At 38.3% G+C, this 14155-nt stretch overlaps 1 protein-coding gene across 1 annotated transcript in view; it reads right to left on the bottom strand.

Annotated features, from left to right (window-relative positions):
* Window positions 1-208: 208 nt before the first annotated feature.
* Window positions 209-14155, bottom strand: part of LOC129578149 (transmembrane channel-like protein) — a 16123-nt gene continuing 2176 nt past the window's right edge. The window contains exons 2-18 of the mRNA XM_055466311.1: window positions 9566-9705; window positions 9297-9373; window positions 8900-9110; window positions 7866-8013; window positions 7593-7697; window positions 7071-7259; window positions 6749-6882; window positions 6510-6623; window positions 6252-6346; window positions 5992-6088; window positions 5761-5853; window positions 5471-5626; window positions 4714-5369; window positions 3515-4416; window positions 3150-3331; window positions 2836-3012; window positions 209-2737 (exon numbers count right to left, since the gene is read on the bottom strand). Of these exons, the coding sequence (XP_055322286.1) occupies window positions 880-2737; window positions 2836-3012; window positions 3150-3331; window positions 3515-4416; window positions 4714-5369; window positions 5471-5626; window positions 5761-5853; window positions 5992-6088; window positions 6252-6346; window positions 6510-6623; window positions 6749-6882; window positions 7071-7259; window positions 7593-7697; window positions 7866-8013; window positions 8900-9110; window positions 9297-9373; window positions 9566-9705 (5334 nt within the window). The 3' untranslated portion in view covers window positions 209-879. The remainder of the gene's footprint in view (window positions 2738-2835; window positions 3013-3149; window positions 3332-3514; window positions 4417-4713; window positions 5370-5470; window positions 5627-5760; window positions 5854-5991; window positions 6089-6251; window positions 6347-6509; window positions 6624-6748; window positions 6883-7070; window positions 7260-7592; window positions 7698-7865; window positions 8014-8899; window positions 9111-9296; window positions 9374-9565; window positions 9706-14155) is intronic.

Raw genomic sequence — 14155 nt, 5'->3', positions numbered from 1 at the left:
TGATGCATGAAAGGTTTTATGATGATAAAATTTGTAAGGTTTCAGATAGATGGATCGAAACACACTCAATTTTGGGCCGCACGTAGCATTGCTATTCAAATCGAGACACTGCGAATGTATTAACATATATTCACAACCAAACGTTTGGTTACGCATCTTAATCCAAATATAACGGTCGATTTTGGCAACAATTAAAACACATTCGAAATTGATGGGTAATCAAAATACTTTATTAGATTCCAGTTCGAAAAAAAAAAAATTAAACAGAAGTATAACATGAAATTTGGATGTTTTTCTTTTTTCCACTTCTGATATGGGGAGGAAAAGGACGAAACAATATATATAAGGTTGTCAACATTGCATGCGATAATTTAGTGTGTTTATTGGAATATACCAGAGGAACGAAATCTACTGAAATGTAACGACCAACATTTTTTATTATAATCAAATGTTTATCAAAAAATAGCGTGTAACCTTTAACATCTATTCAGTGCCCACAACATATTTGAATATTCTTTTTTTGGTTTGGTTTTAAATCTAATGTTTCTATTTCGGTTGATGAGTTTTAAACGAAGCCGGAGTCAATTCACGTCAGCTTCGATGTTTTTTTTTTTTGCTCACTCGCTCATCTTATTCCCTTGTCTTGTCTACGACGTATGTGTATTTGTGTGATTTCTTGCTATTTGCGTTCAGCTTTCCGATATAATTTCATTCATTAACGAAATACTACGCCAAATATATATATATATATTTGTTCAGGAAGTTGTTACATAAAATTGATAGGCTTACATCATCTAAATGTATATAATAGTATGTATTAGTTGAGGAAACAAAGAAAAAACAAAAATACTGAAATTAAATTGAACTTTTAGTTGCCAACTAAATGTTTTTTTTGTTGCGTGCATGTGCGCGCTTCGCTCTTTTGTTATCTGATGACTCGTTGAGTTCGTCGTTGTCTCGTTCGAGAATGCATTCATCACTTTCCGATTTGCTAATTGTGATGACCGGTATATTCTCAGACCAAATTGATGCTTGACTGTCTTGACGCTTTGGTTTCGGTGGTTCTTGATGACGTTTACGTCGGATCGATTCAAAGTATGTGGTATTTTTCGATGATGAGGTCGTTGAGGTGGTTTCGGTGGTGGTTGTTTTTACGCTTTCCGTCATCGATACGGACGCTGAATCATCGATATAGGTTTTAACACGTGATTGCAAATCAGGATTTGAACTTCCGCCACCATCCCCTTTTCTCTCCTTCATTTGGTTTTGTTCTTGTTTCTTTGCAGCGACCGCTTCACGTACCAATGCTAAAAATGAATTCAATTTTCGTATCGGTTTATTGAGAAGGTCGTCGGAGTTTTGCTTGAGTTTTTCGGATGGTGATGGTGATGTGAGTTTTTCGGATGGCGACGGGGAGTGTTGATGTTGTTGTTGGTCTTTGCCATCTTTTCGATGATCGATACTGCCACGTGGTGTTGATACATTCGATGACGAATTATTATTGGTGCCACGTCCTTTGGGCGAATGTATTTGAAATGATGTGGTTGGCGACGCATTCTTTGACAATGAACCTGAACTGTCTTTTGATAGTTGGCCCTTTGGTTTGCCGGAGGTGGTTTCGTGCGTAATTTCCTTGTAACTGGTTTGATCTGTGTCACTTTCATCATTGTCTCGGCTGCTGTTGTACTCACGCGTTCTCTTACTACCACCACCAACAGCAGCAGCAGCAGCAGTACTACTTGAATCAAACTTGAATATATCCGGGCTTGTACTCATCGGCGGTGATTTACTCGCTGGTTTTGTCGCATGTTGTTTCTCCGTAATTTTATTCTTTTCATTTACAACATCATAATTGGCGGAATCCTGTAATGACGTTTGCAAAGACAAGCTTCCTTCCGATTCTCGTGCATTTTGTTGTCGTCGCAGCGCTCGTCGCTCCAACACAACGTTCACTTTATTGTAATCATCGTCATGTGGTTTGGATTTTTCTACCGGTTTCGGTTTTGTTGTGCATTTTTCCTCATCTCTTTCTTTTTTCTCCACAATGACGCTGGACTTGAAGACATCGGTCACTTGTTCGACGGCTTTGCGTCGTGGAACTTCAACAATATCTCGCATCCGGGTAAATGATAATTTGCGTTGTTGTTGCTGTTGCTGTTGTTGCTGTTGCGGCTGTTGTAGTTGTGTGTGTTGTGTGTTTTCGGGCTTTCTATCGTCAAGCAAATGAACGCTCGATCGTTTGCGTCTGGTTGGTGTACGTTTTTCGGCTGTCGTTGTGTCTTGGTCATGGGGCAATGGTTCGTGTTGCTCAGTATCAGTTTCGTCACCATCATCACCCACATGACTCTCATCTTCGGATGTATTTGAACTCTTACGCAATGCCTTTTTCATGATGCGCGCCAGAAATTCGCGTCTAGCTTTAATCTTCTCTTCATCCGGTTCAGATGGTTGACCGGGCGCATTTGGTGTTACGGGCGATGAAGCTTCCAGCACTTTTCTCCATCGATCGATTGCATTATTACCACAGCTATCATCCAATTTGGCATTAACAACACGCTGCAACATCTTCCGTCGCTCTTCTTGTCGCTCGCGACGCAATTGATTCTTCAAATCCTGATTTGCCTCACGAAGTGCACCAGTCAACGACAGCAAGTAATAAATTATCAGAATCAACAGTAGCAACAGTGGGATCACTGTGCTTGGGGATGCAATGATATCCATTGGCTTATGCCATTCCCTACAAAATGAAATTGTTGATTCAATTACCTGCGCAATGAGAAAGAGACACAGACACAACGAGTGTATGATACTACAGAAATAGCGAGCAATGCTTACGGTGGTAAACTGGTCTTTAATGTGTCTGTGAAGACACGATGGATGCGCTCATGATTGGCAAACGGGCCACAGTGCCACGACGGCTCAATCCAAACGATTGCGTAGCTCACAGGAAGCACGCACAGAAACAGCATCGTCAATAGCAACGCCAAGTAAAAGTTATTGGAACGCGAAGCTCTGCAAATGTAACACAACACGACGGGGAAAAAGAGTAAGGAAAGAGTAAATATTGAATAAAGTATAAATTGTGCTGTGAAATGTTGCCAATGAATGGGGAAAATGGAAAATGAAAAAGTACAACAAAAATGTAGAACCTGAATATAACTTCGTGCGGAACGTTGCATGTAAGAACCGCCCAAGACCGAAAGTACATTAAAATCCCGAGTTTTACTAAGTTTAAAATTGCCAGACCAGGAGCAAAAAACATCCCCATCCACACTTGACCTTGATTGTTCACCAAATGCAAAATGTTTTCTGCAATTTTGAAATCTCCGTACTGCAATCGAAAGAGAGATGAACAATGAAATGAGAACAAAGAAGAAGAAGAAGTAGAAGAGGAACTGAGGCGAAAATGAACAAAACAATTGAAATTGTAACGAATTCGATGGCAAGTGAAAGAAAAAGATGCAAACGGAATATGAATGTACAGCCATTAAAATTGTTGAAAATGTTTATTTACTTTTGGAAATTTCTTCTCCAAGTCCCAGCACCAGCACTTGTTCATGAAGCGAACGAACAGTGCACGGAAAAAGTCCATGAATAGCGTGGCAAAAATGGTAAAAATCAGATCAAGTACCGTCAATTTCACCAATTCTTGTCCGAATAGTGTTTCCCAGCAAAGGACACGCAACGTTTGTTGTTGCCCCTTGGTCATTTTTCGTATAGTTTTGCTCAGCTCTTTGCCAACATATTCGGGCGGTACGCCGGTAATGTTGTTGGCTTTTTTTGGTGCGTATGGCACACACTCCGTTGCACTGCTCGATTTTGTCAATAATGTTAAATTGGATGAAAGAGATTCATTAACAGCTGTGGTCAGTGATGCATTCGGAAAAATGGCCGAATTTTCATTGAATCCAGCTGTAGTGGATAGCGTTGTCATTGTTGTTGTTGGCACACGCATTTCCATGGGGCTTTCATTGGTTAGCGGTGTTGTTGTTAATTCGTTGCCATCGTTGTCGTCGTCGTGGGTCACCTCATTGCAAATCGTTTCAATGTACCAGCCATTTGGGTTGTCGATACATTTATCGTAAACGGGCTGTGCCGTTGTCTCAGTAACGCTATCAAAACTATCATTTTCGGTACTAATTGTGGTTGCAATAAATTCCGTAAACTGTTCCGATATTAGTGTTGTATTGTACGGATCCAGTGTATCGGTGATATTTTGTAGAAATGATGCCACTGTTGTGGATATTAGTTCGGTCATATTGAACAAATCTATGGTTGTACTATGAAATGGGGCTTCGGTGGTGTCGATCGTATCGTCATAATCATACGTAAGTGAATCGCTTTCAATATCATAGCTGACGTCGCTCTCTTCAAACGACATATTCATCGCATCCCTACGGAAACGTTCATCCGCATCTGAAATAAATAGCAATTAGTCAAGTTATCGTTTTGACCGTTGCTTTTTATGAATAGTATCCCTTTTTTTCCAAATGAATGTACCGATAACATCACAAATGAGTTCCCCCTCAATTCGATACATTCTCGAGGAGAGAGAGAGAGAGAGTGAGTGAGAGGGAGAGAAAGAGAATGAGAAAGAGACTGAAAAAAACACGCATACTATTCATAATCAGAGCACAGTTTAATTCAGTTTCAGAGCGATTTAGGTTTTTTTTCTCCAGTTTCTACAGCATGAGAATGCGGCTACAAACTTACTGGAATCATCGTATTCATCGGCGTAATCGTCAGAAGATGATGTTGTGGCCTCATAATCTTCGTTCAATCTCCCATCAAATGGAATGGGTGTCGTGGTGCTGCCGTCCATTGGATACACACGACTCGTATAGATAGTGCTGGCATTATAATCGGTCGTATTTTCATCGTACATATCGAAAGTGCTGAGACTGCTGGACGAATACATGTCCGAATCCCAAGATGAAATGGTGGTGCTAACATTTAACTGTTTCATAATTTCGGGGTAAATGCTGGTTGTAAAGTTCAATGCCAACAGTGATGTGACCATCGTTGTGCTTGAGCAATTCACTACAATATCAACACATTGTGTAACGCCTGCGAAATTTTCGGTGAATGCGCTCTTTGCCATTGTTACGAGCGTGGTGATGGCATCGGTTGGCACCAATTCACCGAGGGCTATTGCGGCTGAGGTGAATATGGAGGCGGTTGTATATGTGGAATCGGTCGAATGTGGGTGATCGGGCATCACATTCGTACCATTCAGCACGATCGATGTTTGATTTTTGTCGGGCCCGCAATGACGTCGCATCATGTCCAGTTTATTATTGATTGTTTCGATTTTCTTAAACATCGCAAAAATTAGCGAAAACAAATTCAGCAAATTCAGCAACATAATTCTAAAAAATTCAAAAAGTTTTTGTTCTTGTTTCGTTTTTCAGTTTGCTAAAGCTGGATTGTTTGAAAAATAATTGTGAAATCACGTGTGCAATATGCATACCGTCCTAATTGCCAACGTAATTGCTTTCGTGGATGATATTTCTCCAATAGCCCAAGGATTTCGAAGCATGTGGGAAAGAAGAATGAAATCCCGGTCATGACGAAACTGACTTCATTTTGACGCCAATATGAACTTGTTGGTCCCACCTCTTCGGATCTAAACCAGAGTAAGGAGCAAAAAAAAAACGACAATAAAGCGGATTTCAAAAAAGTCGCATACTTTACGTATGGAGAAAAAGAAGGAGATAGGGGACAGAAAAAAAGCATTATGTAAAACCACCAACACATTACCGTCTGACAACACTAACGACAGCGTATGCTGACAGCACCAACAAGCAAAGTATTAAAATATTCACTAAAATTCTGCGCACAATAATCTCCCAACTGTAATGAATAATAGCAAATGATTTTTTTGGGTTTTGTTTCTTTTCTTATTTTCTTTGCTTCATGTAATTGAATTGAAGCAACGGGAAATATGTACAGAGAGAGTTTATGAAAAAGTCGGAAAAACGCTGCTCTCACTTTTGCCTATCCTTTTTCTTTTCAGCTTCCTCGAGTAGTGCCTCTTTGAAGCCCAGCACAACGGATGCGATGCGATTATGAGCGGTTTCAGCATGACCTACATAGATTAAATTCAGATAAGACTTGTAAGACATGCACGAAGGCTTTAGTTCCCATATTCTCTCTCTCTCTCTCACACACACACACACAACATACGCACATACTGCACTCTCTGTTTGTCTTCACCTGATGTGATGATCTATTTACCAATCATATATTACCTATCATGTAATCCCATCCAGTGAATAGTTTCCATGAGAATATGCATTCATCCTCTTTTGATGACATTTTTGACATCCTTGAATTATCTGCCATTCTATGTCCATTAAGACAGTTAACGAAAAAGGTAAAATTTACGGAAATTTGTAAGCGTAAGCAAAGTTCAACGGAAAAGTCATCTCAAAAACGAAGAAGGTATTTCTTATTGTTGTGTGAAAAAGCTTAAACAAAAGAATAGAAGAACAAAAGCCAATTTTTACTTGCGCAACGTTGCCCAAAAGCTGTAAATGTATACAGAAACGCCAGCAAAGAAATAAGCCAAGGGTAGATTGTATCGTTGGCCCATTGCGATTCCCGAATAGTCTGAATAATAACTGGGAACATGCAAACGTAATGAATGTGTTACAAAAGTTGTTTTTATGTTAATGCATACGCAAACCATGTGAACAAACTAAAAATGATTTTTTTTTCTTCCTCAAACCACTTTTTGGCTGCCTACCCATAGAATAGTGGCGAATACTTGAGATAGCCTTCGAAATTTAAAAAGGTCTTCAGTTTAGTGGCATTCGCATACTCATCGTCCGTCATAATTTTTCGATGATCACTCTGGCCCTGATACTGTGATGCAAGAAACTGTATGTTTTATTTCGTGTAGTTTTGTTGTTCATGGAAATGCAAAAGGAAAGAGTTTAATTAAAAATGAATGATGAACCGAAGAAAGTGCCCAGACAAGGGCAGTTTCATTAGCATATAGTTTTCGATCAATGGAATAAAGAGGATAAAGCAAAAGAAGATTTAAACAACACAAAAATGCTACCTACCTCTGGAAAAATAACAAATGTTGAGAGTGTAAATGCTAATACGATGTTCACCCAAAAAAGCCATCGCAAAAATGTAAAATAGGACGCAACTACTGATCCGAAATGTGATTCAATCTCCTTAATGCGAAGTTGCCACGGAACAAACAGTGTCGATAAGTTAACCAATTCTCGCCGAAAGTGTTGCCATTTCTTTAAATTACCCGCATCATTTTCGAATCGAATGTGAATGAATAAAAAGGAATGGAAACGAGAGAAAGAGAGAATGGGAATAGAACGCAACGGAAATTAATCGAATTTCAAATAAATGTGGATATTGAGCAGTCGATTTTATCAGTCACTTGATCTGGGTTTTCAAAAGCCCCCCCAAAAAAAACGGAGAATCCATTATTGCGTCGCATGAAATTGCGAACATTTGATAAAATCAATTTGATTTTCGAAATGGCCCAAAACACCATATCACAAGTACTACGACTATATATATATATATACAGCCAAAAATTCCAATTGGTTCTCGACACTTACAACTGTTAAAACGATTTTAAATCGAGCCCATAAATCTTTTGTGCTGCGAGACATAGCAAAGCGCTCCTGCAATGCTCCTTCATGCCGTGCAATATACTCTCTGGCCTATTAACAATTTTCCAAATGTATTTGAGACAAATTAAAATTGAACATCATTGATATATGCAAAGCATTCCATTTTTGGAATGTTGAAATGGCAACTGCCACCACTGAAGCATCACAACAGCAACAGTAGCGACAGTGACGGTAGCAGCCGGTCATCTTAATACTCACTTGCCGAACCAAACGTAGCTTTCGCCTCATGCTCCATGGTTGCATTTTAACCGATTGTAGAACTTCTTTGTGCAATCGAATATTTTCGAAAATTTGCTCTTTCGTTGACTCCTGATTGTTGGCTCCATCTCCGAGTGATACGACCGTTCTACAATTTGCGTATAATGCGCACCGAGAACACATAGGGAGATAAATAAAGATAGAGAGAGATAGACCATTGCTTTAAAATCCAACCGAACTTGATGATTTGAACTTATGACATTGAGGAAGCTTTGGCACAATGTGAACGATTTAATACGATTTTGGGGTTTATGTGTGTATGTGTGTGTGTGTGTGTGGTCAAATAAGCAAGAATGCTCTGGAATGTGAAAAAAACAACATCGAATACATAATCTAGTCTGTGTATGCTTGTATCAAGCTTAAGCTTGCCCAATGCCCATACAAAATATAAAGGTACACACACAGCAATGTATGCAAAGTATACCATACACATCGACGATTTTTCAATGTTGCTTACACACATTTCTGTTGAAACATTTCACATTCTAACGAGCGGGCAGCTGCAACGTTGCGCTTCAAACACAAAAAGCGCCATCTGCACATATTTGACTATTCAAAGTGAACTAGCTGTCATCAGTATCGATGAGTCATCGACGCTCAATTTTGGGTCGTAAACAGTACATTGAAAATTGCAAATGTGCCGTTTATGACCCAAAATTGAGCATCGATGACTCATCGATACTGATGACAGCTAGTTCACTTTGAATAGTCAAATATGTGCAGATGGCGCTGTAAAATCGTTCACCACTGACAAACGTCAAATTAGTATGGAAAGAAGTCAATGTTGCAGCCTCCCGCTAACGAGCAATTTTTCTCGTTTAATCTATGATATTTTATGTTGATTCGTTTACTGGCTTCCAGGATTTTTTTTCTCTTCTCGTCATCTCTTCACTCTGAGTGAGCGTTGCTGAGTTTGGTGATATAATATAAATAAGGTAGAACGGAGAAAGAGAAAGAGAAAGAGAGGCACTTACTCGCCAGAGCTGGTTGTGTAAACAGAGCTGCGACGTCGATCGGCTTTGCTAACAGCAATTGAATTACCAGCTGGAATGCTTACGTGACCCATTGGACTTGATGCACGTCTTGGACTATAGTAGCCCTTTTTACGACCACGTACGCTAGCACGCCTTTGTATCACCGCCGATAGAGATAATGAATAGTCTTCGTCTTCAGAATTTATGTATTCTGTGTGTTGAATGTGGTTTTGGTGGTATTGGTTGGTTGCGAGTGTCGATATCATCGAAAAATAGTCATATCCAATGGAAAAAAATACACAGAGAAAAAAGCAGTCTGGTCAATTACTTCCGATAGAATAAGAGAGAAAAATTGCTTGAAATTTTCCTCTTCAATTTTTTTTTCAGTTTAAATTACCGGGAACATCTATTGGTTCCATATAAAACTGGTCATAATACGGTTGAAATCCAAGATAGGGATCGGCTGATAAACTTCTACAGGAAAATGAAAGTAATAAGAACAAGTTTGTGAATGAGAGAAATGGAATTCGAAATCCGTTGTGGTGAAGCGATAAGTAACTTGTGTTCCAATTCCACGCGTTGAAGTGCATGGTGGAAGTGCATGGTGGAAGTGCATGTGCGTCATACAAAGTGAAAATTAAACATGACAAACAAATTTCTATTTACTTTTTCGCACGTTTTTCACTTGAACCTGACACTCGATCTGGTCGCACTTGCACATCGCTTGCATTTTCTGCTTTCGTAGTATTATCGTTTGGAAAGGCCCATTTCACGGATAATTGCGTTGACTGTGGCGATGGTGAAGCCTGCAAATGTATTTTTGTATTTATATTCTGTATGTGTACCGTGTTAACTAGGCAATCGTTCAAACATTATTGAGAGGTAAAAATAGCTTGTTTTTTTCCCCATTTAGTCCGAAAAAAAATAACACACACGCACACTCGCTTACTCATAATTCAATAAGCAACATTTATGAATGACCTTATTTCCTCTGTTCACAAGTCAAGTGTTCAAGTCTTTTAGAAGATTATGTCTTTATAGTAATGCAGCGTGAGCAGAAACAGTTGCGAACGGGAACGAACGCAGCAAGTGAGCTTTTATTGATTAATATCCATACTAATACAATGAATGCAACGGCACATCGTGTGTGTGTGTGTGTGTGTTTTTTTTTTGTTTGTTTCTTTGTATCCTTTAAGTTCGTGTTAATTTTCTGATTAGTGCAGAAGGGGGTTACATGGAATTTTTCACTATGTACATACGGGCAAAAATTCCACCGTTTCGTTTCAAACGAATCGAATGAAGAAAAAAAAAGACACCGAAGCGAAAGGAATGAAAAGGAGCGCGCTGTGTGTGTGTGTTATAAGTATGTGAGATTCTCACACACTCTGTTTCTCCCTCAATCTATCTTCGTTTGGCGGAGACGAATAAAAAGAAATTGAATCGTAGAAAGAGCAGTGGGGAATGATAATCTTATTAATAGCTGATGAACACGCAATTTGCTATGTCGATGACATAGAAAAACGAACAACGAACGTCACACACAAAAAGAAAAAAAAACGCAACAGTCAACAACCAGCTCTATAAGGCACTTGGAAAATATGATTCGTACAGCATATTCCCAAAAAATGGTCAAATATTCGTCGAATTTTGCACTCATACTATTCTGAATGTGGTGGAATGGTTAGAAACGACGACATATTATTTTTCTCTGCTTTTTTTATATTTCACACAAGTCTTTGTTGGTTTTTTTTCTCCTTTTTTCTCTGAAATTTTGTTTATTTCTCACTTGTTAAAATCCAATATAAATCCTTCATTCTCTTTGATAAAAAAAAAACATAAATAATCTTGATTTCAAATTCAATTCCATTCAGAAAAAAAAATCCACCTGAAGACAAATTTTGACATTTTCACATGAAAAATGCGAGCAAAAAAAAAACTGACAAAGAATTAAATCGAATTTCAAGAAACTTTTACTAATCCATGAGCGAAACCATATTTTTCACTTCATCTTTCTTTCACTAATCGCTTTAATCCTTTGCGTTGATCATCATTGATCTCTCAACTTACGTCAATATGTCACAACAAAATCGTTGTGATCACACTATAAATCATTTACTTTAATGACGTGCGAACAAATAATTCTCGCAGCAAAACCGAATTATGAACAAAAAACACTCGTAGTACGTTTTCATCACAGTTATTTGGTTTAATCGTTTTACACGAAACAAGAAAATCGTTGGTATTAGTTTAAACGTTTAAAAAACATCGACTTAAAATGGCGTTGAGCGAAAATTAAGCTTTAAAAAAAAAACTTGTAAACTTTTCTCTATTTAAACACTATTAAAATTTCAATTTTTCTGTCATAAATTGACGAACGATTCCTCTTCGTTGAGCGTGTTGTATGTGTTTGAGATAGAGAAAAAAAAGGCTTGAATCGATATAAAAAATCAAGCAATGAGTTGTTTTTTGTTGTTGTTAAGGAATCGAATGCAATTGAATGGGAAGTGTTTTACACGAAAGAAAGGTCATTCGCAAACTGAACATCGTGTTCTATTTAGCAATATCTTGTACTGGTCGAATTAATTTATTCGTCTTTTATTTCTAATTTTCCCTTTAACGTTCGCCCTCGTTCCATGAGTCGCAGTAGTGCCTTGACTTTTTCGCTCTAGTATGCTTCTTCTATCTCTATCTCTCATTCGCTCTCTTTCTATCCTTCGGTGTCCGCCTCTCCATTTTTGCTATTTCTTTCCTTTTCTAATACATTTCACGTCTTTTCTGCACATACAGAAGAGCAAAAAAAAAAAATATCCGATTTGATTGATCGTATACATGTGGTTTTTGTGTTTGGTTTGGTGGTGTTGTAGCGTGTACTCCGTATATTCATAATAAGAAACCATTTAATGGTCATCTACGTATCTATAGTCGGGCTGGGTAAGAAGAAGCATACAGGAGCAAAACGCCATTTTTTATACTAATATTTCCCATCAGCAGCGATTATATTTTGTTTCTTTTTTTTTCGTCGACATGCATGTATTTGTAATATTTGTTGTGTTCCTGATGAGAGCGAGAACACACCAAAAGCAACGAAACAAAGTGACAACCGAACAAACTAGCCGAGAAGTAGAAGAAGAAGAAGAAGAAGAACTCTGTGGACACACAGTGGTTTCAGTTCAGGCCCTGTGTGTTCTCTCTATGGCTCTATTCATGCGTATAGACACTTAATTAGTATTTATAGACAATATAGAGTGGCTTTCTTTATGTCCTGCACAAAGCTGGTTTCGATTGAACCGAAAAACACCCCCCCCCCACCCCACCCAAAAAAAACAAAAAAGCCAAATAAATGTTCGTTGTCTTTTTTTGGTTCGTTCGTTCCACTCAATGTACGGATGAGTGTGTGCCTCTTTTTTTTTATGTCGGTTGCGTGAAAAAACATGTTTCGCTTCACGCAGTCAATCAGGATGTTGGACATCTCTTTCACTCACTATCCTTTTCGAGTGCTCCAATGTTCATTCATTTATGACATTCCATCGTCAGCATGGGCTTGGACTTTTTATTCGGTGAATTTTATATTCGAACATAGACTCTGGCATGCAAAATCAAAACGAGCGGCTCTACGCTTTTTTTTCAACGTCTTCTACCGAATTTTGTTCATTATTAAACGAACTAAATCATATTTGAGTCATATAAAACCATCACAATTGATTTACCTCCAAATTTCAATGGAAAAATGCAATTCCAAGTATTGGCTTTGTGACGATTCGTCTCTGACGAATTTTCATCCACTCCAAAATGAAATGAACAAACGCTGACTTTGCGTTAAATGAAAGGGATCCAGTAATTTGACCGTTTGTAATTACCGCGAGTGAAACGTATATACCCTGCTGAGCTTATAGATTTCAATAAAAATTGCCTCACTTGAGCGAGGAAATTTTTTAATCAGATTATGACCGAAAGAATCATTGTGCACATGCAAACATTTCCCCGTAATGTGGATGAAACGTAACACCAGTGAGTGATGGTGTCATAGGCAAATGTAAATGCGATCAACGCGTACTGCCAGCAATTAGCTTTTATGGTTCCATTTTTGGCCCAATCACATACTTGTGATTCATTAACTGCCAGGAATTAGAGAGCATGTTTTGTTGAACATTTGCAAGTGAAGTGAAGTCTCTGATCATTCGAGAAACTATTGGGTATGCCCTTTGATTCCTGGAAGATCGATTTTCAAATCGGTCACATCAAACAAAGATTTTCCAATCGAATCCACAAAAAAAGCACTTTAACACTTTGTGTGATATTTTCAAATGTAAATTCGGTTTGTTATCAGTAGCCAATAAAAAAAAGGCTGCCACTCATCGCTATTGCCGTTTATCGTGAGTTTTTATTGGCTAGGCAAACTAAGCGCTTGCTGTTATTTTTTTCTTTTGCTTTCGTCCATTTGTGCATGTTTCTTAAAGTTCTAGTGAAAATGTCTGCTTAAACATTGGGTGTGGTTTTTCAAGTAAAATAACGACAAGCAGCAACAACGAGGAGACGCACATTTGTCTCATTACTATGCACGATCAAGATATTGTATGATTGTATTTGTATAATGTCTAGTATGTGTGTGGGTGTTCGCTGCTGTGTGTGTGTGAGAGAGCACAATGAATGTGTGTCTCAGAGGTTTTCTCTTTCGCGCGATTGTCAATTCCAGAGTGTTTGCCATGTTGTGAATGTTGTTTATTTTTTTCATTTGTGTCCAATGTGAGAGAATGCAAAAAAAACAATTCCATAATTTTTTTCTTTCCTTATCACTCCCCTGACACACACACACATTCCCACTCAGCGAGCACATACAATGCGATATAAAAGCCAAAGCTAATACTGAGCGTCCCGTCACATTCTTCGATTGAAGGTTTTCGGATTTTTTTTTCTTTCTTTCTTTTTTCTCCATATAACTAATACTCTTCTTCATTCCATTCGCATTCACACAATGGAATGCCAAAAAGCTTATTCGGCCTTTCCATTTCCATTTTTTGTATTGTGATATCGATTCACGCGACACTTTTTTTCAACCAGCCCGCACATACACATACACATACTTTGCATCTCATTCGCATTGAAGAATGTATCTCGCCGTTTCCATTTCCATTGAAATGACAGTTTGCTGACCTACGAATACATTGAAAACTATTTCATTCGCAAACCGCAACCGCACCGAGAAAAAAAATGCGAATGAAATTAATTTTGGTATGAAGTGGTGACGTTTTTCACCTC

The sequence above is a fragment of the Sitodiplosis mosellana genome, unplaced genomic scaffold (genome assembly GCF_009176505.1).
Source record: "Sitodiplosis mosellana isolate CC-2019 unplaced genomic scaffold, AAFC_SMos_1.0 Smas_scaffold_6226, whole genome shotgun sequence".
Lineage (NCBI taxonomy): Eukaryota > Metazoa > Arthropoda > Insecta > Diptera > Cecidomyiidae > Sitodiplosis > Sitodiplosis mosellana.
Note: the sequence above shows the minus strand (reverse complement) of the source record. Positions and strands in the feature narration are given on the sequence as shown.